The sequence below is a fragment of the Nyctibius grandis genome, chromosome 6, assembly GCF_013368605.1.
Source record: "Nyctibius grandis isolate bNycGra1 chromosome 6, bNycGra1.pri, whole genome shotgun sequence".
Taxonomy (NCBI): Eukaryota; Metazoa; Chordata; class Aves; order Nyctibiiformes; family Nyctibiidae; genus Nyctibius; species Nyctibius grandis.
This window is the reverse complement of record NC_090663.1, coordinates 47,606,436-47,632,820: the sequence shown is the minus strand read 5'-3', so window position 1 is coordinate 47,632,820 and position 26,385 is coordinate 47,606,436. Positions and strand designations below refer to the sequence as shown.

Sequence of the window (26,385 nt, the reverse complement as noted above, 5' to 3'; positions counted from 1 at the left end):
TTTCTGTGTCCCACATAAATATGAATGTTTTAAGCTAACTCTGTAACCATCTTCTATATTGTCAAAGACTTTTTTTCTTATGTTTCCACTCCTAGTGCATGTATAGTGAAAATATCCTGATATATCTAGGACAGGTCTGATAAATTTCTTGGGCAGTAGATTCAATTCACTATCAAAGAAAAAAGTTACAATAGCTTAAGTCTCACAAGAATAAAATTAAGTCATTATACTGTGAATTTCAGCTGCAACTGCACAAATAGGTACATTTTAATGGGAATAAGGAGGAATTCTTCAGATGGGTGCCCAGATTGTCTAGACAGAAGTTTAAGCAGAGGCAGAAGCAGTTCATTCTCTAAGCTACAGGCATGTTGCCCAGATATATCTGCCCACATACTGAATTGTCAATCATTTTAGCTGAGCTTTGAGCCACTGGGCACACTAAGGGCCCAAAGGAAACTGTGGGTTCCAGAGAGCTGAATCTGTGCGTATTTATACACTCACTTGCACCCTGACTAGAGTTTGGTCCTGAAGAGAGCCTGCAAAACAGAGTATCTAAAGGATCTAATATATGAGATTTGATTTTCTTTGCTGAAGATGCCATGCTATACAGCGGCAGCACGTTATACTACTACTCTGTAGTCTCATTTCAGGTTCTTTCCTCTAGAAAGTTTTAAACTTAGATACTTCAACACTCAGTATCTTAAAACTGGAAACTTGCAGAGTATGCTACATAGCTGCTGTATTACTAGGGACTTTCAAAATATGTAGAAGAATTGGTCATTTGAAACATTTCTATTTTACCATGCATGATTTTTTTTTGATTGTGGCAGAAGTACAGGGGATGGGAAAGGAAAAGAGAAAACAGAGGGGATAGAAGAGGGTGATTTTACAGAACACTGTAGTTTATTTGCATGGAGGATGATTTCTGCTATTTAATTTTAAGTATTTTTAATATGCTAAATCCTATTTAGAATTTTAAAAAATCTGTAACTATATAGTGCACCAGAGAGCCTCTTAAAAATCTAAACAAATAAAGTGGCAAGAGCATTAATTTTAAAAGGTCAAAGGGATTGATAAAATGGTTGACTATGCCAGGTAATTGCATTAGCCTAGGAGGCTCTGTCAAAACGAGTAAGTGGTCTTCTGCTGCTCTGATTAGTGACAGGAATCCATTAGGAAGAGCTTCAGTGTAATTAGAAAGGAGAGATTAAAAACAAAAAAAAAAAGTAGCAGCACTTAGAAAAATCAGGAAATACAGAAGTAGGTAGCATGAAGCATAATCAAAGGAGCATATTAGGAGTTAGCAGTTTCTTGTGCAGTATAGTTCAGAAACAATTGTAAACCAGGAAGGGAAGAGTGAAATTTATAATTGGATACATCTCTCGTACCTTTTCTTAGTTTATTAGCAGAGAAATTAAGATATCAGTGTAAAATACACCAGAATCAATGACAGAAGTAAAAACAAATTTGCCGAATAGAAGCAATTTAAAGAAAATTTCAGACAAATGCTGGAAAATCTGCTATAATCCACATGAAGAACACAAGTTTCAAAACAAGGCCCTCTTACCTCCATTTAGAGCTCTGTTCAGTCATTAAAGTCAAATTTGTAGAAATACTGCCTCAGCTATGCAGATAAACATGTTCACAATCTGTAAACTGTAGACTTAAACAATGGCATTGAATTGATAGGAATGTAATTTCAAAGCATAAACTTGGCTAAATTAAAAGCAAATGGCATTGTATTTATGAAATCAGGATACAGCAAATATTAGGGTATGTGACCCAAATATTTAATATTTAAACCAGTGAATGCATCCTCAGATTTGCTGAAACTCTGTCAGTGACCTGTGACAACACTGAGCTCAGTGTTACCTGATTTATTCTCCTAAGGGCTGATTTAAAGATAACCTAGACTATGTATCGGTTTCAATGATTTATCATTCTTATCTGATTTATTTATATTTAAACAATCCCTGGAACAATACCATACCAGTTTCATTCATACCCTCCTCACTGCTGTGAGCAGATCTGAACTCTGCATATGTAGAAAGAAACTCACATTCCTTAGAGCATAGCATTCATCAGGAACTTTGCAATAAATATACATTAAGTGGGAAAAACAAACAAACAAACAAACCCCAGCACAATTTAAGGTTAGTGGTGTATTTTCTATTATGTTTATGATTATGTGGCTATATCCTTCATTCGTTAGTTAATAGCACATCTGTAAACTACAAATGTAAGACAGATTAGCTTAAAAAAATCTGCAAAATAACTAAGCATAACTGCAATTTTCTATTTCTATTGTATTGCTTGGTCTTATTGATAACATGATAGTCAAGAAACTACATGTGTCTTTCCACTAAAGCTGCACTACAGATGCATTTCAGACTGAGGCAGATCCTGCCAAAGCTATGTCTGACTACTCGTTGCTCCCTCACTGATGTAGTTTCCCCTGCTCATTACTTTTTTTCTTGCTTCTAAACCCAGCTGTTAATTGCTTTAACCTTTAGTTGATTCCCTTGAACTCAGGAAATTTGCATTTTATTAAAACTAAGCTAACCACAACTTTAACCTCCATTCTAATTAATGCAGTTGTAACACTGCAAATGACATTTTCAACAATATTCAGAAATCAGTCTAACTCTTGCATGTCAATTGGTCTAATTCTTACATTTCAGAATTTCTGAAAATCTGGTACGTGGTATTGTCATTATAATGGGGTCTCCTTCTGAGAATTGTATGGCTACTGTCTTCTAAGTACCAAACTGTAGTCACTGCTTTATAATATTTCACATGATATTCCATAGTAACTAGAATTTAATAGCAAATCTATTCAGGGATGTAAGAATATTTAATCTATACTTAGTAAACCTACTTTATTTTGCCTTGTTGATACAGAACACCATAGGAAAGTGTATCACAGCCAGGTATCCCTTTATTTTAATTTATGCATTTGCAATAGTATCTGTAAAACTAATGCAAAAAAATTCAAATTAAGATCCAGATATCAACATGCCAAATTTGGATCCTGGTGTTTCCCCACACACACACAGGATAAATACATGACTGAGGAGAACTTACATGGCAATTATTCTACACAGCTGTCAAGACATTTTCCAAAAGATCCTTTGTAGATGAGGAGGGTGAAGTACTAAAAGGCAACAATTTTTTTTTTACAGATTGTAAACTATTTAAAGAACAAGATTGGACTAGAAATCAGTGCACATTTACATTGAATAGTTTTTGGTTTGTAACTAGGTCATCAAATTAGATGCATCATCACCCAGGGGTCTCATTATAGTCAATGGCGAAAGACCAGCTGAATGGCCCCTTGAAGCTGCCCATTAAGTATCTACAGAGCCTCCGTTTCTTTCTTAATGTCCCAATTAAAAATTTAAGGTTAGGTAGAATGAGTCTCAGTAATTTTGCACTGTGGGTACCTTTCAGCTCCAACTTGTGTCCCAACCATGTCCTCCAGCTCAGAAGTAAAGCCAGTTACACACATCCCCCTGCTTCCCACCCAGCGTATCTCTGTGAAACGAAAACTAGATGGAGATCACAGGACATTTTCTGTGGTATTCTGCTGGGAATAGCATAGATATTGACACTTCCAGGCATGCATGCTCTGAAGTCTCCAAGCTAAGGACGTGGCTGAGAGCAGAGCCACCAGGCCAACAGGAAAGTGAGTGTTCAGGCTTGTGTTTGCATTTGGGTGCCTGAAGGAAGGAAGGACTGCAATCACAGTGTGGTCCTGATGCAAGTTTGGAAATTGTTCACTAAAAGCAAAGTCTTAAGTCAATACTGTTTCTTCATCAGTATTTTAATTAGTTTCTTAGAAGACAAAAACATAGCCACATTTCTGTTCATCCAAATGAATAAAGAGTCTAAAAATTACTTTTTTCATATTTGGTTTGTATTCATGAGTGGGACCCCACAGTCAAAATGTTTTCACTGTCATTTTACCATATTGTCTGACTTCCTTCAGCATCCCTCAGCTAGATATAAGTTGCTGGTCCCATGTAGATTTGAACAGTATTAAACCAGAGCTATTCACTACTTTGCTACTATGATTCCTGTGCTGTTTGACAACATAACTCTAAATCTGTTTACTTGGATTCAGTGCTCAGTTTCTTGTCTATGATTGCTACATCCTAAATTATTAGATAAAAAAAAAGTTGGCTACTGTCACTGCCTTCTGTAGCAGTTCTGTAAAACTATGTAACAGTTTTATTGCAAGTGCACAAATAGGTAGTGTTCCAATATAAGCTGAATGAAGACTTTGCTCGAGCTAATCACACTTGCCTTATTTTTTTTTTTTTTTTTGGTAAAAAAACCCTGGGGAAATACTGTCTAGGGACAATCTTTACAATGAATATATTTCTTTGAATATTTGGTCCCTGGCTTGAACAAATCAAATTTTCATGTAGCGTTACTAAAAGATAGAAAAGTACTGCCTTTCCACTTTTAGACAAATGAAAGACAACTGATCATATATAGTAAGAACTACTAGCAGGACCATGTTAGTAGCAGCCATGTCTGTTTCTCCTTTCTCCTGAAAGTAGACATATTCCACTAAAAAGCACGTCTGCTCCTGTGAGACACCTTTTCTATCAGTGAGTTACTATTCCACTATATTTTTTGCCAAGAGAGTTAAGAAGCTGGAAGAACATGCAGTCTTAGTTTTTAAAAGAAAATTACTGTTTTTTCCACTTTCTTTCACAGACAGGGATGAAAGAAGTACTATTTAAGCTAAAAGGATGATGCTAGCACAAGAGTGCACAATGCACGTGGGCATAAATCAGTGACAGATACATTTGTGATGAACATTAGAAAGTGTTTAAGCATAAGAGAAATGACATCCTGGAAAAGGAGACGGACATTCACAAGACCCACTTCTAGTTCAGGAAAGGGCTTTCCGATATTAATAGCACACCGTGCTATGAGACCAGACTGCAGATTTTAGCAATTGCTCTTACACATTTTCATATTATAAACATGTTTGACTGCTTCTGGTAGCTTGAAGACAAGCAAATCTCCAATGGTGGCACATTACTTGGCAATACTCACAGATGTAAACTACATTCCCTGACCTGTCATACTATCAAAGATCAAAGTAAATCATCGAGCTGAACAATTCGCTGATAATTCATAAAGTGAAAATATTTTAACGTAATAGCAATGACCCTGGCCCACTGAGTGTCTTTGACAAGTGCCATTGAGATGTTAGAGAAATTATGAATTATGTCTATGGAAAGTTATATCTTAGTAAGAAACATCAGAATCTTGAAGCACTACTATATTGTAAAATGGACTTTTATTCTGCACTTCGGCATTCACCGATCATAACAGGGAACGTGAAATAAAGAAGTAGTATGAAATTACTACTTAATATCTCTGTATTAAGCATTACTACGTGAAAATAATGACACATGCAGGTGCCAGTGAATTTTTAATTATCACTTAGAAGCAGATCTTTCATACCATAGGTAGAGGTTTGGTAGGTCACCGCAGTGAAAGAAAACATCCTGTCTTAACATAAACCTTGAGTTTGGCAAATAATTTTTATTGTCCTTTCGCAGGTGTAAGGATGGCACCTACAGAAGCGGGGCTGGAACAAACGCAGGCTGCTCACAGGTGTCAGGATCTCCTCACTGGGGGCAGCTGGGGAGGACCCCTGCACAGTCCTGCCCTCAATAAAATCTTTATCTTGTATTTCTCCAGTGTCCCAGAGAGGTAAGGTTTAGGAGAGGGTAAAGTCTGTCAGCCTCCATGATGAAGCTGGCAGGAACAGGGAAGCTTTGGGGCACAAAGTCCTTTGTAAAGCCTGGTGAGAAGTCACACCGCCCCAACCAAAGGAGGACTGATTTACAGCGCTTCTCAGTTAATATCATAGAAACGAAATAAAACACTTGACAGAAGATCGCTATCGGCGCCTGAAAAGCAACATGTACTGAGGCCTGAAGACGGTGTCTCTGTTGAGCCGGTGGCGCTCGGAGCTGAACAGCCACAGACCGTTTCCCACAGGCCCATGGTCTGGGTGGTGACTTCTTAACACGAGCCTTCGTTAGTGGCCGCGTCCGTGCAACCCTCCGGGCGGCACCCGCACAGCTCTGCAGCCCGGGACAACCCGCACCTTCATGCTCTTCCTCTGTTTTCGGGGGCGGGGGGGCGGAAAGCCACGCTCGTAACAAGTCACGCTGGGGCTGTCAGGGAAGCTGGTGGCATCCGGCACCGCCCCGCCGCGGAACGCCCGCCGCGCCTCCCGCCCGGATCCCTTTGCCTGGTGCACCGCGGTGGCGGAAGGAGGGTGGCTCGCAATGGTGCGTGCGGCGGCGTGGGGACGGGGACAGGGACGGGGACAGGGACAGGGTTGCGGCTGCCGCAGCAGCAGCCTCTGGGAGCGGCGGGGGGCTTCTCAGGCGGCGCTCCCGGCCCTTCCCACCCGGAGCGGCCCCACCGGCGTTCGTGGAGAGGCCTTGGGAGCCTGCGTCGGGTCCCCGGGAACGCGGCGGGCGGCCGTGTGCGCGATTAAGGGCGGTAAAGCGGCCTTGCATTTAAAAGCTGCTCGGTCGCCGGCGCTCGGCGGCCCCGGGGGAAGGCGGGGTGGAGGGGGGCCGCCCGAGCGGGTTGCGCTCCCGGAGAGGGAGGGTTGCGTCGTGTTCGGCCATCCCGGCAGGGCGGCCAGTGGGCGAGGGCGGCCGGTGGGCGAGGGCGGCGGGGCTGGTTGTGTGCCTGTACCCGGCAGCCAGCGCCTCCGGAGTGGCGGGAGGAGGACGCGAGGAACGGGGCTAACCTGTGAAACCAGTGCAAGGAGCCCCTCGAGATTTCTTACGGGGTTCAGGATAATTTCTCTCTGACTTTAGCAAGTCTTTTTCGCAGTCCTGAACACTGATGCTGACGCGAATAACATGATGTACTAAAGTCTCCATTTATTGATCGCCTTGTCCTGCATCACGTTTGCACATTTGGCCTCTTTGCTTTCAGGTGTTTATTTTGCACACAGTTAAAGACTTTAAAGAATTAAAATTGTGTACTGTTTAATAAATCCTTTCAGTTTTGTTCAAACACTTTTTCACAAAAAAAATAGCATAACTTAAACTAGTGTTACAGTATTTTTTAAATTTGTGAGTAGTATTCCCTCTGTGCTGCACAAACAGCTAGAGAAGGCCTCTGACTGCTCCCTGGTGTGAGGTGTGTTCTCATGATCTGCAGGGAGGGACAAGAAAATCCTTTTTGTTATGTTGTACAAATTACATATGGCCTTTGTCAGAAATCCAGATGCAACAATCGGATAGCAGCTTGAATGGGGACATTTACTGCAAAGATACAGAGAGGTAATCTTAGTTTCCTAGCTGCAGGGGTCTGCAAAATAGATATTTTGAGAGCAGTCACTATGTAAGATTTTTCACAGCATTTTCTGTGCTCCAGTAGTTTTGTTACAGCATGTACCATGTTCAAGTAAATTTATTTGTTACTGGGGAGGGTAAGATCTAACTGGTGGAACTGATAAGCTGCTACTATAAGTTAAGGGCTTTCTGAGATGTTGATGCATGACCTTTTAAGTCTTCACCATGGTGTGTGCTCCTATCTTCCCTTTAATGTTTTACTTTACTTCAGTAGTGTACAGCATCTTTGATTTTTTTTTTCAGCCAAAGTTACGAAAAACCCAAGGAGGGAAGCAAGAGAAAAAAGTTATCCATCCTTACAGCAGAAAAGCCGCGCAGCTTGCAAGGGAAGCACACAAACAGGAAAAGAAAGAAAAGTAAGTTGACTGTGCAAAATCTGTGTAGAGATCCAAAGGACAGCATCACAGTAAGTATTTTTTGTTTGAGGGGAGGGCGGTGGTGGTAGAAGGGGACGGTTATGCTGATATAACCTTAAGATAAAAGAAAGACCTATATAACTTAGTACTGCTGGTCCATGTGAACTGACACTTATACAAAGTATATATGTCTGCTGCTTGATTTTTGGTATTGTCCTTATAAGTTAGGTTTCTTCTTATCACAGCATTTTGCTTTTCATAATCTGAATGGCTTGATGCTGGTGTTTTCACATAAAGCTTAGTCACCTAGTTTGACTTTACTACAAGATTTACTAAGAATCCTGCTTAGGGTCTAGCTTCTTGTGCTGAAGTGCTGAGTTCATAAAACAGAAAACCCAGAAACCTTCCTGCAGAATAGAGACTTCTGAATAAACGGAATAGTTAACTCCTCTTTAGCGATTTCCTGCTGTTCCATGGCAAGTTTGGTTTTTGCTTTTAAGTTTTACTTCCCCCTTCCACGGAAGGAAAAGATAGCTGGAGAGGACTGGCCTTGAGTTTCCATTCTGTCTCAGCTTGCTAGTCGGTATGCTATGATTGTTTAGAAAGTTATTAAAATGAACTTAAAGTATTTTCTGTCAAAGTACAGTAGTGTTTGGATGGACTATGTGAGCTGAGCCCAAATACTCGCATTTGAAGGTGTTAAATTGGGAACTCCTGAAACAGTTGAAATGTTCCTCAGAGACTGTGAAATTTTATGGTTGAGGATGGATGTACAACCTTATCCACAGCATTGGTCTAACTAGAAAGGGGCTGGCGATTAAACCTGCAGCAGACGCTCTCTGTTAACCCTCCCCCCCCCACCCGAAGGGAAAGGGAAAGGGAAAAGGGAGAGAGACTTACGGGTTGGAAAGTTAAAACAGTTTTAATAAACCTATAATAATGAAAAAGAGTATAATAATAATATTGGAATAATCAAATATATACAAATATATATACAAAACCAAGATCGAGCTCCCCCGACGTCGGCAACGTCACCACCGGCACTGCAGGGCAGGCTCCGGGAAGGCCCAGGCTGGGCCTAGCGACGGTCGAGAGCTGGATTCAGGGATGCACAGATCGGGATCGGGGGCAGCAGGAAAACAGTCGGAGTCCTCCTTGGACACCGGCCATAGCAGAAAGAGCAAGAGCGAGCAAGAGCAAGAGCGAGACCCTCGTGATCCCCCCGCTTTATACCGAGAATGACGTGTATGGGATGGAATACCCTCGTTGGTCAATTTTGGGTCACCTGCCCTGTCTGCTCCCCCCTGCAGCTGCGACCCCCCTTCGGCTTTTCACTTGTAAGCAGTGAGGAATTCAGCGGTGACCTTGGTTTCTCTAAGAAAAAGTACAGCAAGAGCCTTACTGCACAACATCCCTACCGGTGCCTCAGCAATAACTACAAACTTCGAGCGTTATCAGTCCTGGAAGCAGACACTGTCTGCAAAACATGTAGTTAGTTTCAGAAAGTGCAGTTACTTAGAGGAGACTTAGCTGAAAGTAAAAATCACTGAAAGGAAAATCGGCCTGGTTTAGGCCAAACCAAGACATTCCACCCCTTATTCCATACCATTCACGTCATACTCAGATCACCACTAACTTTTCATTTTAAAATATATACAGATAACATTAGTTTATGATTCATCTCTATACAGAAAAAAAAGTTCATCAAGTTCATTTAGTTCAGGATTGTGGGTTTCCATCTGGCTAGGAGTCTCTCAGGGCAGGAGACATGGTATGAGTTTTGTCACGGTTCATGCCCACGGGTTGCAGGTTAAAGATGTCAGTCTCGAGGAGGTTACTGGACACCACTTGCAGCTAGCTCTGGTCTCATCACCACTGTCTTAACCTGAAAAACACTTATGAACACTGTTAGTATTATGCAGCAATTAACATCATGCAGTTCAGAATTAAGTATTCTCACCCAAGATCAGATCACCTTCAGGGACACATCGGACTCCACCATCCTGCAGCATCACCCACCAAGTACATCCAGGTCCTTGAGCAAAAGCAATCCCATGAATGGGTTTACCTTTGCCCGTAGCAGGAAGAACCCAGACAGTTTTTCCCAACAGATTCCTTTCATGCACCACAGGGACTTTATCCCCTTCTACTGTATGTAAAAGATCTGACTGAGCAGGGCCAGCTCAGCTGATAGATCCTCTGGTGTTAACTAGCCAGGTAGCTTGTGCCAAATGCTTATCCCAGTTTTTAAAGGTTCCACCCCCAATTGCTTTCAGGGTAGTTTTTAACAGCCCATTATACCGTTCAATTTTCCCAGAGGCTGGTGCATGATAGGGGATGTGATATACCCATTCGATGCCATGCTCTTTGGCCCAGTTATCTATGAGACTGTTTTTGAAATGAGTCCCATTGTCCGACTCAATTCTCTCTGGCGTGCCATGTCGCCACAAGATTTGCTTTTCAAGGCCCAGAATAGTGTTCCGGGCAGTGGCATGGGGCACAGAGTATGTTTCCAACCATCCGGTGGTCGCCTCCACCATGGTAAGCACATAACGTTTACCCTGGCGGGTCTGAGGGAGTGTGATGTAGTCAATTTGCCAGGCCTCCCCATATTTATATTTCAACCACCGCCCCCCATACCACAAAGGTTTTAACCGTTTGGCTTGCTTAATTGCGGCGCATGTTTCACAATCATGGATAACCTGTGCAATAGAGTCCATAGTTAAGTCCACCCCTCGGTCACGAGCCCATCTGTATGTTGCATCTCTCCCTTGATGACCTGAAGTGTCATGAGCCCACCGAGCTAAAAATAGTTCACCTTTATGTTCCCAGTCCAAGTCTATTTGGAACACTTTAGCAGCCTGATCTGCTTGTTGGTTGTTTCAATGTTCCTCAGTTGCCCGACTTTTAGGTACGTGAGCATCTACGTGACGTACCTTCACGACTAGTTTCTCTAGCCGAGTAGCAATATCTTGCCACAGTTCAGCAGCCCAAATAGGTTTATCTTTACGCTGCCAGTTGCTTCGCTTCCACTGCTTTAACCACCCCCACAAGGCATTTGCCACCATCCATGAGTCAGTATAAAGATACAGCCTTGGCCACTTTTCTCGTTCAGCAATGTCTAAAGCCAGCTGGATGGCTTTTACCTCTGCAAATTGACTTGATTCACCTTGTCCTTCTGTGGCTTCTGTGACTCGTTGTATAGGACTCCATACAGCAGCTTTCCACTTCCGATGCTTTCCTACAAGACGGCAGGATCCATCGGTGAACAGGGCATACTGCTTCTCATCCTCTGGTAGTTCATTATATGGTGGGGCTTCTTCAGCACGTGTCACCTCCTTTTCTGGTGGCATTCCGAAGTCTTTGCCTTCTGGCCAGTCCATGATCACTTCTAAGATTCCTGGGCGATTAGGGTTTGCTGTTCGAGCCCTCTGTGTAATTAATGCAATCCATTTACTCCATGTAGCATCAGTTGCATGATGAGTAGTAGGAACCTTACCCTTGAACATCCAGCCTAATACTGGTAATCGAGGTGCCAGGAGAAGTTGTGCTTCAGTACCAATTACCTCTGAAGCAGCTCTAACTCCTTCATATGCTGCCAGTATCTCTTTTTCAGTTGGGGTGTAATTGGCCTCGGAGCCCTTGTATCCTCGACTCCAAAATCCTAGGGGTCGACCTCGAGTCTCCCCTGGCACTTTCTGCCAGAGGCTCCAGGTAGGACCATTGTCCCCAGCTGAGGTGTAGAGCACATTTTTAACATCTTGTCCCGTACGGACTGGTCCAAGGGCTACTGCATGCACAATCTCTTGTTTAATCTGTTCAAAGGCCTGTCGTTGTTCAGGACCCCACTGAAAATCATTCTTCTTTCTGGTCACTTGATAAAGAGGGCGTACAATCTGGCTGTAATCTGGAATATGCATTCTCCAGAAACCCACAACGCCTAAGAAGGCTTGTGTTTCCTTTTTGTTAGTTGGTGCGGACATAGCTGTTATTTTGTTGATCACCTCTATCGGGATCTGGCGACGCCCATCTTGCCATTTAATCCCTAAAAACTGGATCTCCCGGGCAGGTCCCTTGACCTTGCCTCTTTTTATGGCAAAACCAGCTTTCAGGAGAATTTGGATGATTTTCTCCCCTTTGTCAAAAACTTCTGCTGCTGTATCACCCCATACAATGATGTCATCAATGTATTGCAAATGTTCTGGAGCTCCACCCTTTTCTAGTGCAGTCTGGATCAGTCCATGGCAAATAGTAGGACTGTGTTTCCACCCCTGGGGCAGTCGATTCCAGGTGTACTGGATACCTCTCCAGGTGAAAGCAAACTGTGGCCTGCACTTTGGTGCCAAAGGAATAGAGAAAAATGCATTAGCTATGTCTATGGTGGCATACCACTTGGCTGCCTTTGACTCCAGTTTGTATTGAAGTTCTAGCATGTCTGGCACAGCAGTACTCAGCGGTGGCGTAACTTCATTTAGGCCACGATAGCCCACAGTTAATCTCCATTCTCCATCAGACTTTCGCACTGGCCATATAGGACTATTAAAGTGTGAGCGAGTCTTACTAATCACTCCTTGATTTTCTAATTGTCTAATCAGTTTATGAATGGGGATCAGGGAGTCTCGATTGGTGCGATATTGTCGTCGGTGCACCGTGGTAGTAGCAATTGGCACCTGTTGTTCTTCGACCTTCAGCAACCCCACAACAGAAGGATCTTCTGAGAGGCCAGGCAAGGTAAACAGCTGTCTAATGTCCTCAGTCTCTACAGCTGCTACACCAAAGGCCCATCTATACCCTTTTGGGTCCTTAAAATACCCTCTCTTGAGGTAGTCTATGCCAAGGATGCACGGAGCATCTGGACCAGTCACAATGGGGTGCTTTTTCCATTCATTTTTAGTTAGGCTCACTTCGGCCTCCAATACAGATAACACTTGAGATCCTCCTGTTACTCCTGAAATACTGATAGGTTCTGTCCCTTTATGATCCGATGGCATTAGGGTGCACTGTGCACCAGTGTCTACCAAGGCTCGATACCTTTGTGGTTTTGATGTACCAGGCCATCGAATCCACACAGTCCAATAAACTCTGTTGTCCCTTTCCTCCACCTGGCTGGAGGCAGGGCCCCCCTAATCAAGAAATGGATTCGTGCTGCTCACAGGGACTGGACCTTCATTTCTCCTATTCACACTTTGGAAAAAGGAATTTGAGGCCCATCTACCCTGACTGGGGTCCTGCTCACTGGTAACTGGAGCAGCCGTCCTCCTAGAAAAATTCTCTCTGGTATTTCTTTTAGCTTGCAACTCACGTACTCGTGCCTGTAGGGTACTGGTAGGTTGTCCATGCCATCTGTTCATGTCCTCCCCATAACCACGCAGGGCAAACCACAGGATACCTCGTGATGTGTTCCGTTTCCTTTGAGCTGGTCCTGTAGGAGGGCGTTTTCTCCTAACAGCTGCAACGCGCGCCTGTGTAGGTAGAGAGTCAAGTTTATTCTCTATCCTGGGCAGTTTGTCTGACAGTTGTTTAAATGAGTCTTTGTTTTCCTTAGTCAGTTTTTCCACAGCCGAGATGCGTGCCTGCAGTGGGGAAGAAATACTATCTTCATACTGTCGCATACAGTTAGCCATTTCATCCACACTAGGTCGTGCCATAGCATCTTCTCCCCAGACTAATATTGACAATGTGTGGGTATATGTCGGTGGAGCATTCTTCACAACCTTCCGGAACATGGATCGGTTGCATTCCACTTCATCAGGATCTACAGGATCTACAATGTCCCGTGGGTGTCTATAAATGATCTCTTGCACAGCTAGTTGTCTAAGGTAGTTAATACCTTTTTCTATAGTGGTCCATTTGCTCAGGTGACTCATAACATCATCTTTATAGGGATACCTGCTCTTTACAGCTGACAAGAGTCGCCTCCAGAGACTGATAGTGTTTGACTTTCTTGCAAGCGCCTTATCAATACCACCATCTCTGGACAGGGATCCCAACTGTCTGGCTTCTCTGCCATCTAATTGCATGCTATCTGCCCCATTATCCCAGCATCGGAGCAGCCAGGTAATAATTGGCTCACCATCATAACGGCTGAAATCTTTCCTTATATTTCTCAGGTCCTTCAGGGATAAGGAGTGGTAGGTTATCTCTACATCCGAGTCCTCCTCCTGTGATAGTTCTGCTTTAGAACGACCTTTCTTCTGTGATGGGTCTGCTTTAAAATGACGATCAAGGGAACCCCCCTCTGTGTCAGGCCCTGACTCTGCCTGAGAAGGGCCCTCACCTGGGTCATGTGATGGCTCTGCCTTAGAAGGCTCTGAGTCATCATCCTCCTCTTCACGAGCTGATTTCTTTTGGTATTTCTTCCTGGTTACAGGAGCAATTGGTACAGATTCGTTAGATGCTGGGGTCTGAGTAGATGCAGTGGCTGTCGTGGGAGTGCTGAGACTCGTTAGAGTCTGAGTAGCTGCAGTGGCCATCTTGGGGGGTGTAGCAGCTGCGGTGCAGGCTGCCGAGGTTTCAGTGGATTTAGTGGCTGTAGCGGCAGCACACGCTGTAGGATCTGAGGTAGCTGCACAACACCTACAACTGTCCCTGCACCGATATTTAATCTTATCCCACATCAGAAACACATTCAGGACAACCGAAAATAAAAACATGCCACCTAGACAGCACCATCCTAATTTCACAAAATCTAGAGGAACCAGCTTGGCAGAAAAGGAGAAGGTACTATTTCCTGAAGTAAAACTGGAAGTGTAATCATTAACAGAATCAGCTAAAGGACGCCTGGAGCGTGCAGATGAAGTCGCTGCTACTAATTCGCGATTAAAACTGCCCATCATTGTGTTATAGAGATAAGAGATCGGAATAGTAACTGCCCAGTTTATCACAGCATAAATCAGTATCAAACCCCATACCAAAACAATACATTTCGACCAGCGCCCACTGCTAAACCGCATGTAAACATTCATAAGAAGCAAACAATAACACAGTGCCCACGGCAGGTAAGGCATCATTGCAATACTCAACTGTGAAAGAAACTCTATAAAAAGACGAGATAACACAGTACTCAAAAATGACATCAGCATCTTCCCTATCTGTTTTAATTTCCAACCCCTCGTAAATCTCAAAGGAAGAAATCTGATACTCTCTCAGCTGAGCTCTCCGGGTCTCCTCCCGCCGGAGCTGGGATTCGACTTATCAGAGCAACCTGTTGGAGCTTCTCTCGAGCCCCACGTTGGGCGCCAATAAATCTGTCACGGTTTAAAGCTGGGCTGGCGATTAAACCTGCAGCAGACGCTCTCTGTTAACCCTCCCCCCCCACCCGAAGGGAAAGGGAAAGGGAAAAGGGAGAGAGACTTACGGGTTGGAAAGTTAAAACAGTTTTAATAAACCTATAATAATGAAAAAGAGTATAATAATAATATTGGAATAATCAAATATATACAAATATATATACAAAACCAAGATCGAGCTCCCCCGATGTCGGCAACGTCACCACCGGCACTGCAGGGCAGGCTCCGGGAAGGCCCAGGCTGGGCCTAGCGACGGTCGAGAGCTGGATTCAGGGATGCACAGATCGGGATCGGGGGCAGCAGGAAAACAGTCGGAGTCCTCCTTGGACACCGGCCATAGCAGAAAGAGCAAGAGCGAGCAAGAGCAAGAGCGAGACCCTCGTGATCCCCCCGCTTTATACCGAGAATGACGTGTATGGGATGGAATACCCTCGTTGGTCAATTTTGGGTCACCTGCCCTGTCTGCTCCCCCCTGCAGCTGCGACCCCCCTTCGGCTTTTCACTTGTAAGCAGTGAGGAATTCAGCGGTGACCTTGGTTTCTCTAAGAAAAAAGTACAGCAAGAGCCTTACTGCACAACATCCCTACCGGTGCCTCAGCAATAACTACAAACTTTGAGCGTTATCAGTCCTGGAAGCAGACACTGTCTGCAAAACATGCAGTTAGTTTCAGAAAGTGCAGTTACTTAGAGGAGACTTAGCTGAAAGTAAAAATCACTGAAAGGAAAATCGGCCTGGTGTAGGCCAAACCAAGACATTAGGATAGCTGTGTCATGTATCCTCAAGCAGAGCTACTGCAAGAATTTACAAGTAGTGTGTGTTGAGGATCAAGCAGTTTCCTAATGTGCAAGTTTTCACTGCTGCTTCATGTTTTGTCTGTACTCTCTGACTACTGACTGTAAGTAAGTTTTTATTGTAGATTATTTTCCTAGTTCTAAATTGACTACTTTGTACCTTAACTCTCTCATCTTGCCTCATAACTGCTTCTCAGAGTGCTTAATCACAAAAGATAACTGAATCATACTTGATTCTTAGTGCTTACATCTGTGACTTTGCCATAAAGAAAAACATGCACAAGAAAGCTGACTGAGTGAAGGAGTGATGTACTGATTATTCATTATGACGTGGCACACTCAGTCAAATCTTTTAGTGATTGTCTCTGTGGGTAGAGTTACACTGATATAGACATCTGTGCTGACGTTTCTTGTTAGAGTGCTACTTTTGGTTCCTCTTGCAACAGCAAGAAGTTAAAGCAAGGAACTCCCACTGGAATAGTATTCTCCCATTTAACTTTGCTTCATGGAGAAGGTTTTCAGGTATAATGTTAGAGATTGCACAGGGCAATCTATTTTGTTGCAGGTAAGAGAGTACCAAATGCATCATTCATTTCTCTGCTTAATGCATTAATATTGCAGTAATTAGGTCATCCTGTCCATGAAAAGGAATTAAGAGATGCTGGCTTTGTACTGATTAGGCGTTGTTACTGAGGCAGCTAGATTTGGCAAGTCATAGCATGTAAGTAATGTTGCTTGATTCTAACGCAGGTGCTTTTTCTGATGCAGCTGAAAAGTTTACTGCTCTAAGGGCATTCAGAGCAGCCTCAGGGTGTCTTGGGCTACTGGAGCCACCTTTGTGGCAGTGGACTCTTAGTCCACTGCTAACATTGCCAAGTGAAGTCTAGAGAGCAAAATGTGGAATCAAAATTGTTGTAGGAGCCAAAGGCCCCTCAGTTTTGAGCACTCAGGGTTCAATAGATTGGAAATATTACTGGCTTTCTAACTGATTCTCTAGACAGATATACTCGTAGAAGGCAATTGTAACACACCTTGTCCTTTCTCATATGATAATCTGGATGATTTTAGCCCTTAAGTTTGGTTAAAAAAAAGTTCAGGGTCCCCCAGTGACAGACAAAAAATTAAATTCTTTAATTTTTTGGAAGTTTCTTTCAGCAGTTGTCACCAAATGTATTAATTTCGAGACTTGCTCATCTGAGTGTTTATTCTAGTGCATAGTCTTTACTATGTAGATTTTTGTCTTTGCTTGCCTGAGTAGATTAAGTGTCAGTGCAGCACATGACAATACTAGTCTTTTATCTGCAGTAGCCCCCACAGTTGTAGTTTTACAGAAGATGTTCCAGTTAATACATTGTGGAACGCGGCTCTCAGTTCAACCACATTATTTTTTGATTTTTTTTTTTAAACCGCACCAATATTGCAATATTAAAAAAAATTGATTTGTTGTATTGAACAGCAGTTAACTTCTCAGTGCTGGAGAACCAGGTTATGCAGGGATGAATTGAAGGTATATGTTTAGGGAGTTTGCTTCCTATGCCTTGCAAGTAACACCTTATCTTGACTAGCAATACATGTAGAACAATTTTCATGTAGATGAATACATGTAGAACCATTTTCAGGTGATGACGTGGGATGGAATAGTAGGATTCTCTCTATTAACACCTGGCTACGAGACTGGTGCTACAGGCAGGGCTTTGGGTTCTTTGATAATGGCTGGTTTTATAAGACAACAGGCGTGACAGTGATACATAGGAAAGGTTTATGTCGTAGGGGCAAAAGGGTTCTGGGACAGGAATTAGCAGGGCTCATTCGGAGAGCTTTAAACTAGATTCGAAGGGGGATGGGGAACACTATCGCTCTAGTGTTGAGGTAGACCAGGAGGCCCCCCATCCCCTTGGGGTGAAATCAGGGGGTGAATCTGGGATGAAATCGGTGTGCCCAGCTCGCTCCCTGAAATGCCTGTACACCAATGCACGCAGCATGGGGAATAAGCAGGAGGAGTTAGAAATCCGTGTTCGGTCGGGGGGCTATGATCTAGTGGCAATTACAGAGACTTGGTGGGACGCCTCGCATGACTGGAATGTGGTCATGGATGGCTATGTCCTGTTCAGGAAAGACAGGCCACTAAGGAGAGGTGGTGGAGTTGCTCTTTATGTGAGTGAGCAGCTAGAATGTATTGAGTTCTGTCCAGAGGCAGATCAGGAGCGAGTTGAGAGTTTGTGGGTGCAAATTAAGGGGCAGGCTGGCAGGGGTGATACTGTTGTGGGTGTCTATTACAGGCCACCGGATCAGGATGAGGAGGGTGATGAGGCCTTCTACAGGCAGCTGAGAGCAGTCTCGCAATTACAGGGCCTGGTTGTTGTGGGGGATTTCAACTACCCTGATATTTGCTGGGAGGCCTACTCAGCCAGCCATCCCCAGTCCAGGAGGTTCCTCCAGTGCATTGATGATAACTTTCTGATGCAAATGGTGGATGAGCCAACTAGGAGAGGAGCGCTGCTGGATCTGATCCTCACTAACAAGGAGGGTCTGGTTGAAGAGGTGAAGGTTGAGGGCAGCCTTGGTTGTAGCGACCATGAGATGGTAGAGTTCAGGATCTCATGTGGCAGGAACAGAATAGCTAGCAGAATTGCAACCCTGAACTTCAGGAGGGCCAACTTTGGCCTTTTCAAGCAATTGCTAGGGGAAATCCCATGGGACAGGGTACTAGAAGGTAAGGGGGCCCAAGATAGTTGGTTAGCGTTCAAGGACTGCTTCTTCCGAGCTCAAGATCAGAGCATCCCAACAGGTAGGAAGTCAAGGAAGGGTACCAGGAGACCTGCATGGTTGAACAGGGAACTGCTGGGCAAACTCAAGTGGAAGAAGAAGGTGTACAGATCGTGGAAGGAGGGGCTGGCCACTTGGGAGGAATATAAGTCTGTTGTCAGAGGATGTAGGGAGGCAACTAGGAAAGCTAAGGCCTCCTTGGAATTAAACCTTGCAAGAGAGGTCAAGGACAACAGAAAGGGCTTCTTCAAATACATTGCAGGTAAAGCCAACACTAGAGGCAATGTAGGCCCACTGATGAATGAGGTGGGGGCCCTGGAGACAGAGGATAAAAAGAAGGCGGAGTTACTGAATGCCTTCTTTGCCTCTGTCTATACTGTTGGAGGCTGTCCTGAGGAGCCCTGGACCCCTGCGGCCTCAGAAGAAGTCAGGATAGAGGAGGAATCTGTCTTAGTTGATGAGGGCTGGGTCAGGGACCAATTAAGCAATCTGGACGTCCATAAATCCATGGGCCCTGATGGGATGCACCCACGGGTGCTGAGGGAGCTGGCGGAAGTCATTGCTAGGCCACTCTCCATCATCTTTGCTAAGTCGTGGGCAACGGGAGAGGTGCCTGAGGACTGGAGGAAAGCGAATGTCACTCCAGTCTTCAAAAAGGGCAGGAAGGAGGACCCGGGTAACTATAGACCAGTCAGCCTCACCTCCATCCCTGGAAAGGTGATGGAGCAACTTGTCCTTGGTGCTGTCTCTAGGCACATCAAGGATAGGGGGATCATTAGGGGCACTCAGCATGGCTTCACCAACGGGAAGTCTTGCTCAACCAACTTGATAGCCTTTTATGAGGATGTTACCCGGTGGATAGATGATGGTAAAGCTGTGGATGTGGTCTATCTCGATTTCAGTAAAGCGTTTGACACGGTCTCCCACAGCATCCTCGCAGCTAAACTGGGGAAGTGTGGTCTGGATGATCGGGTAGTGAGGTGGATTGTAAACTGGCTGAAGGAAAGAAGCCAGAGAGTAGTGGTCAGCGGGACAGAGTCCAGTTGGAGGTCTGTGTCTAGTGGAGTCCCTCAAGGGTCGGTTCTGGGACCAGTTCTATTCAATATATTCATTAATGACTTGGATGAGGGATTAGAGTGCGCTGTCAGCAAGTTCGCTGATGACACAAAACTGGGAGGAGTGGCTGAGATGCCGGAAGGCTGCGCAGCCATTCAGAGAGACCTGGACAGGCTGGAGAGTTGGGCGGGGAGAAATTTAATGAAATATAACAAGGGCAAGTGTAGAGTCCTGCATCTGGGCAAGAACAACCCCATGTACCAGTACAAGTTGGGGACAGAGCTGTTGGAGACCAGCGTAGGGGAAAGGGACCTGGGGGTCCTAGTGGACAACAGGATGACCATGAGCCAGCAGTGTGCCCTTGTGGCCAAGAAGGCCAATGGCATCCTGGGGTGTATTAGAAGGGGTGTGGTCAGCAGGTCGAGAGAGGTTCTCCTCCCCCTCTACTCTGCCCTGGTGAGGCCGCATCTGGAGTATTGTGTCCAGTTCTGGGCCCCTCAGTTCAAGAAGGACAGGGAACTGCTAGAGAGAGTCCAGCGCAGAGCCACGAAGATGATGAAGGGAGTGGAACATCTCCCTTATGAGGAGAGGCTGAGGGAGCTGGGTCTCTTTAGCTTAGAGAAGAGGAGACTGAGGGGTGACCTCATTAATGTTTATAAATATGTAAAGGGCAAGTGTCAAGAGGATGGAGCCAGGCTCTTCTCAGTGACATCTCTTGACAGGACAAGGGGCAATGGGTGCAAGCTGGAGCACAGGAGGTTCCACTTAAATTTGAGGAAAAACTTCTTTACTGTAAGGGTGACTGAACACTGGAACAGGCTGCCCAGAGAGGTTGTGGAGTCTCCTTCTCTGGAGACATTCAAACCCCGCCTGGACGCGTTCCTGTGTGATATGGTCTAGGCAATCCTGCCCCGGCAGGGGGATTGGACTAGATGATCTTTCGAGGTCCCTTCCAATCCCTAACATTCTGTGATTCTGTGATTCTGTGAACAATAGCTACAGTGTCTTCCATCTGCCTCCTAGCAGCCGTTGCCACTGGCTGTTAGACAGCTAAATGCTCCTTGCCCTTTATTTGGGCTATAGCAGCTTCCCCTGTGCACAATGACAGGTTAATCCTCTATGAAGGCTTTTTTTGGAGGATTTAAGTTTAGTTCAGATGCTTTTGCTAACACATGCTAGTCTACCATGTTACTTCAGCCTTTCTTTATGAACTTATTTGCTTTTTAAAAAGGAATTTTACATAAAAGAAACAAACTTATTTATAAGTGAGTTTAGGTGTTTAAGAGACAGTGGTCTTTATAACAGTATAGTTAGCCTTCCTGTTCCTTCCTCTGAAATGCAGCAAAAGGAGCTAGTCATGGCAGCAGAATCCTTCCAAGTGAAACAAGTGGACCACCTTTTGGCACGTGTCACGGGTTACCTGAGGAAAAAGCACCATTTTTTGAAAAAACATTAAATACTGGCAGCTGAGCAAGCTAATAAAAGGTGAGCTTCAAGCAACGCAGTGAAAGAGCAGATGGTTTATCCTGAGTTCTTGTGGGGATCAGTGAAGCCTGATACCTTCACAGAGCAGAAGTGCTTAAGAGAGAGAAACTCACTTGGAGATTAGAGGATGTAGATAGCTATCCTTTCCCTCAGGCTGTCTTTAGGATGCTGATAGTTATCCTTTTTAGGCCTCACAGAGCAGAGATGCTCCGTAGAGAGAAACTCAGCTTAAAGATTAGAGGATATAGATTGCTATCCTTTTCTTTAGGGTCTGTTTCTTGATTTCTGCCTTTTCTTTTTCAAGCACTCTCACTATTTCAGGTGTGAGGCCTCTAGGCTGATGGTAAAACATGTAACCCTTCATTTTGCATAGGGAAACTGTTCAGCCAAAAGTAGTGTGTCAGTCTGGACCATCCCAAGCGTATTGTGATAGCAAAATGATCTATCTATAAATAAGATTTCTACATCTTGCAGTTCTGGGTCCTAAACAATTAACCAGCCTTGTTCACAGATCGGCACTTTCTATATCTGTTTTGTTGTGGTGTTCTAAAAATAATTTGCGTTAGAATATAGACAATTGGAGAATGCTTTTATTTTCTGTACTGTCTTGGCTTGAAGATCAATTTAGCTCAAAAGACATGAATAATGTTGATTTCTTTTCTTCCCTAGTGTCTTTAAAAGTCTTGTTAAGGGTTCCAGTTTCTTTTGTATCTCTATTATCTTAATGATCAGCTTGTTAAAGCTTAAGTTTTTGGTTTTTTTTAATATTGAGGCTTAAGCATATGTCACCGAAATCGGGAATAAAACCTCTTAACACCAATGTAGCATTAAGAAGCAGGCACACCTTTATTGCAGCGCTGGGCGGGGGGGTAGCCCCTCCAAAGCCATGCGCACCTCCCTTGAGAAATCATTCTGTATTTATGTAGTAAAATGTTACATATTCATTATAATTCTAAGAATTCCTATACATATGCATAACTTTTCTCCGAAAAGGTGGTCTTTATTATAATGAGTTCCAAGAAATCATTTCCATAGTCTCCGCCTTTAACTCCTCCTAGTTGCGCATGCGTATTTTCTTCTGGTGGTCATGGGCCGGGGTCTCCGTGATGAAGGCCGTATGTCTTCCTTGCTGTGCACTTTTCACCTCTCCTTCTTGCGCAGGCATATTAGCACCTTGGCTCTTGGTCAAACCTCAAGACCAGTTCTAGCTGTTTCCAAAGCAAGAAGTCCAGGTAACCCTATTGTATTCAACTAGTGTCCATGACGTTCTCTTAACAGCACAAAAGGTCCAGTAACTCACCTAATGGGGCTTCCACGGTAACCTGTTAAAATTTAACAACCTATGGCTAACTCTACAGACTCTATAGCAAACACAGTACTCCTTTTCCCAGTATACCTATCTTATTAAACTTATCATTTTACGATTGAATTTTATTTGATTTTTGAGTATTGGTAACACATATGCTTAAAAACAGTCAGTTTAGCCACTAGCCAGTCGTCTTAGTATAATTACTTAGCTTTCAGTTTCTTTAATATATTTTAATGATGGAGTTTGGGTTCAGTTTGCAGAGCTCTGAAAAAGACAAGATAAATTTCTGATGCTGTAGACTGAGGAAAGCTTTCCACTCCTGCAGTCATGAAAAAGGAGTAGCCCACACCAATTTTTTCTTCCTCATTGCTTTTGCAGGTCTATTAAATGTCTTCTTTTCGTGGCAGCTCGTAATATTATATAAATGCTCTGGCATTGTCACTTCCAAAATTGAGACTTAGCTACAGTAAGTTTTCTGAAGAGTTTTTCACTGGAAAATGACTTACTGAATTTGAAATTTTTGCGGAAACAATTTTCCAAATTACTCCTATTTAATGACAGCCCTGTTCTCTGCTTGGATGATTAGTACATCCTTTGGTGGTGAATAGGAGAAGCTCCCTTGTAATCTCTACAGTATTTTATTTCCTAATCCCATCTACAAATCTGGTACTTTTTTGACCGTGCTTCTTATCATATAAAAATAAGCCTTCTTAGAGGGCCCAAAACTGGAGGCAGCATTCCCAGTATGATCTCATCAGCCCTGAATGAAGAGGATCATATCTCTGTACAGGCTAATGCATTTCTGCAGCATGGAAAAGCCGATTCTTTGATCTGCCTTATAAAATAAGGATCAGAGACAGTCAGTGAATCTACAAAATTCATATGGTTCATCTGTATTACTTTAAGATGTGAATTTACTTGCCAGAAGATGCTTTAATTGTGGTTGGCTAAATTTGTGCAATAATACTTTCTGAACATAGGTACATTTTACTTGTTGATTACTATTCAATAAAGGTATTACTTTGGGTATAGGAAGCCCTTGGATGGCATGTTACTGAAAGGTGAGAATGTCTTGTGGAAGTATCAGTAAGTGTTTGCCTTAGCTTTTGTGTTTGTTTTTGTGTTTTTTTTTTTCTTTGGTACTTGGCTGGAGACAGGATTCAGGACTAGAGACAGTTTAGGCATCTGTTTAATTTTTTACTTTTCTATATGATGGGGGAAGAGAAACAACTACTGTGAACATTCCTGTTTATGTTAAACAGGAAAGGAAATCGCATTTAGTTATGAAATGCATATTCGAATACCTTTTGCCCAAGCAAGATACGTAAAAAAGGGAAGACGTTACCCATGAGGAATTTCAATACTTAATGCAGCACTGGGAAAAAGGAAGGGGAAATTCTGCTCTAAGTTGCAGAAGTCTTTTACAGCCTCCGTTGTCCAGATACTCTTCAATGCAAGCATTCGTAATGAAATATGACAGTAATAATAAGCTTGTTGTCCAGAAACTGTCTGCACTACAGAAGACCAATCTTGACCATAATAAGAGGAGACAGATGAGTCGGTTTTGGAAAATTGACTGCAATCGTAAGTTGCCTTGTTCACTTGAATCACACCTTTTTCTTGTCTGCATCCCTCTTCTCAGTTCTCCTCAAGGTCTAATGAGCAGCAACAAATTCCAGTATATAACTACCAATTTATTCTCTATTAATCTACACATGAATCCTTATTCCTATAGGCAACTTGTTTGCTCTGTTAAATAATTACAAAGATGTTTTTATGATACAGCAATAGCTGGTTCACTGACGCCAGTAGAACGCTGCTTTTTCTACACTTTAGGAAACCAGACCGTAATGGGATATTCCTGGAACTTCTCTTAGTAGTGATGTACCGACATCAGTCGTGTTTTGTTTGCAACTGCTGAAATCTTTCTCTGGTTTTGGTAGCTAAAGCTGATCTAGCACTGGATTTTTTTTTCTGTCTTCTTCCCTCCTGAGTCAAAATATACCCTTTCTGTTGTGCATATATTGTAAATTTTTTAGCAGTCTGTGCATTTTCATTACAAATATGCTAGTGTCATATTGTCATGCTCTGAGATACGAGTGCTAAGGAGTTTTTACAGTATTTCTTGATTTGGCATGAAGCAACCCCTTAGGAGTAAGCAGTAGCCTTAAAATGTCTCCTTGTGCAGCCCTTTGTTTCTCCTTAGGTTTTCTGTTGTCTAACCTCTTAATCTCCCTTGAGCTGCTGTGATTCTAGTTACGCTGTTTGCAGCAGTGATGCTTTGAGATGTACTCTTGCAGATTCTTTATGTGGAACTGAAAAAATGTTAGCTTTTAAAATTATTTGTTTTGCTTACAGAAATAAAAGAATGAACTGCAAAAAAATCAGAATTTTTAACTCTTATAGAGGGATTTTCATATGGAAGTATTCTAAAATGCTTAACCAAGCCACTAATTGGTGTGTAAGCTAACCAACAGACAGGTATGGGGAGAAATATGGAAGGTATTCAGCAACGAGAAAGAAGGAAATACATCCTGTCAGCCATGACTTCTTTTTTCTTAATGAAAGCACCTATCTTAGTTCTCAGAGCCATAGGTGGCATTTGTATGTGTGGATATTATAGGAAAAAGCACTGAACTGGTAAACTGATTTGGCAAATACTTATTCATTATTAGTATTTAGAGTAGAACAGTTGAATACAGTATCTGAGATAAAGAGATGCTGGTGGAGCATGAAGACTTTAACCTTTTAAGTACTTAGTAAACATCAAGAAAACCACTAATCATCCTTATCAATTATCAGTACCTAAGCAGATGATTTTGGGGAGGCAGGTGTAGGAGAAAATCATTAAGAAGCAACAGACTGCCACAAGATTGAGGACAGGGATACATCCTCTCTTTCTGTTGATCAAAAGATGTTACTCATTGTGTGGAAGGAGATGAGAAGAACTTTCTTTGACTTACCCTATTTAATTAGCCTCCCTGCTAATGCTGTTGTCGTGTAGCAGTCATTGAGGTGAGATTTTTATGAAAACTACAATAAGGCAACATGTGATCCTATAATTCGTTATGTCTCGTACTGAAATAAGTTATGTACACCTAGCGACTGAAGGTTTTTCTTCCAGAAGAGAATCCTGGTTATATACTTAATTACCTTGATAAATAAATGATCTAGTGACCCTTGCAGGTGCAAATGGTAATTTGTAGAGTGGTTTAAAGCATAGATACATGACATGATTTATGATTCTAATCAGGCAGCTTTTCTAGATAGCATCGTAGTTTTCTCCATGGCAACGCTTTGCAGGCGTGCTCAGCTGGCTTTGTTTCCATGCAGGGTTCACAGCAGGGACTGATGGTGTAGAGTTGCACTGTGTGGAATATGTGTCCTTTTCTTGATCGCTATTACCCTTCAACACTCCCTGCTGTAAGCCCTGTGTAGGCTACCTACCACAATTTTTATTAAAGGCATCTTCTCCAGACGAGTTTTAAAGCCGACTTCTAATCTAATTCCTTTTTTGTTTCTTTTTTTACATAGCCTCATCCAGGTCTGTCCTTTAACCCACAGGAATGGGAGTAATTTTTGTTTAAACAGTAAAATCTTTTAATTAATCAACCAGCTTGTGGTTTTTTTTTTCACAGGTATGATAAAACTGACACCCCATGCTTAACCTCTATAGACTTTTGTATTAAAAATGCTTATTCCAGATGCTGGGGTGTCTCTAGAAGTAAAAATGCTTTTCTTGAATGTATTAGTGGAATTTTTAGCAGCGCTGTGTGTTTGCTTTTATGGGGCTTTTGGACAGTCTTTGGAAGATGAAATACTTCTTGAAAAAGATAATCTTTGTTTTAATAATGTAGGTTTGTGGCCAAGTGACACAAGCATGTTTGTCTCTGGGAAGTAGGACTTTCTCTTTTGATCCGAAT

At 43.1% G+C, this 26,385-nt stretch overlaps 1 protein-coding gene across 1 annotated transcript in view; it reads left to right on the top strand.

The window, feature by feature from the left end:
- The first annotated feature begins 5,590 nt into the window (after positions 1 to 5,590).
- TMA16 (translation machinery associated 16 homolog) overlaps positions 5,591 to 26,385 on the top strand; it is a 32,126-nt gene continuing 11,331 nt past the window's right edge. Inside the window, exons 1-3 of the mRNA XM_068404156.1 lie at positions 5,591 to 5,736; positions 6,219 to 6,540; positions 7,653 to 7,765. Coding sequence (XP_068260257.1) covers positions 5,591 to 5,736; positions 6,219 to 6,540; positions 7,653 to 7,765 — 581 coding nt within the window. The remainder of the gene's footprint in view (positions 5,737 to 6,218; positions 6,541 to 7,652; positions 7,766 to 26,385) is intronic.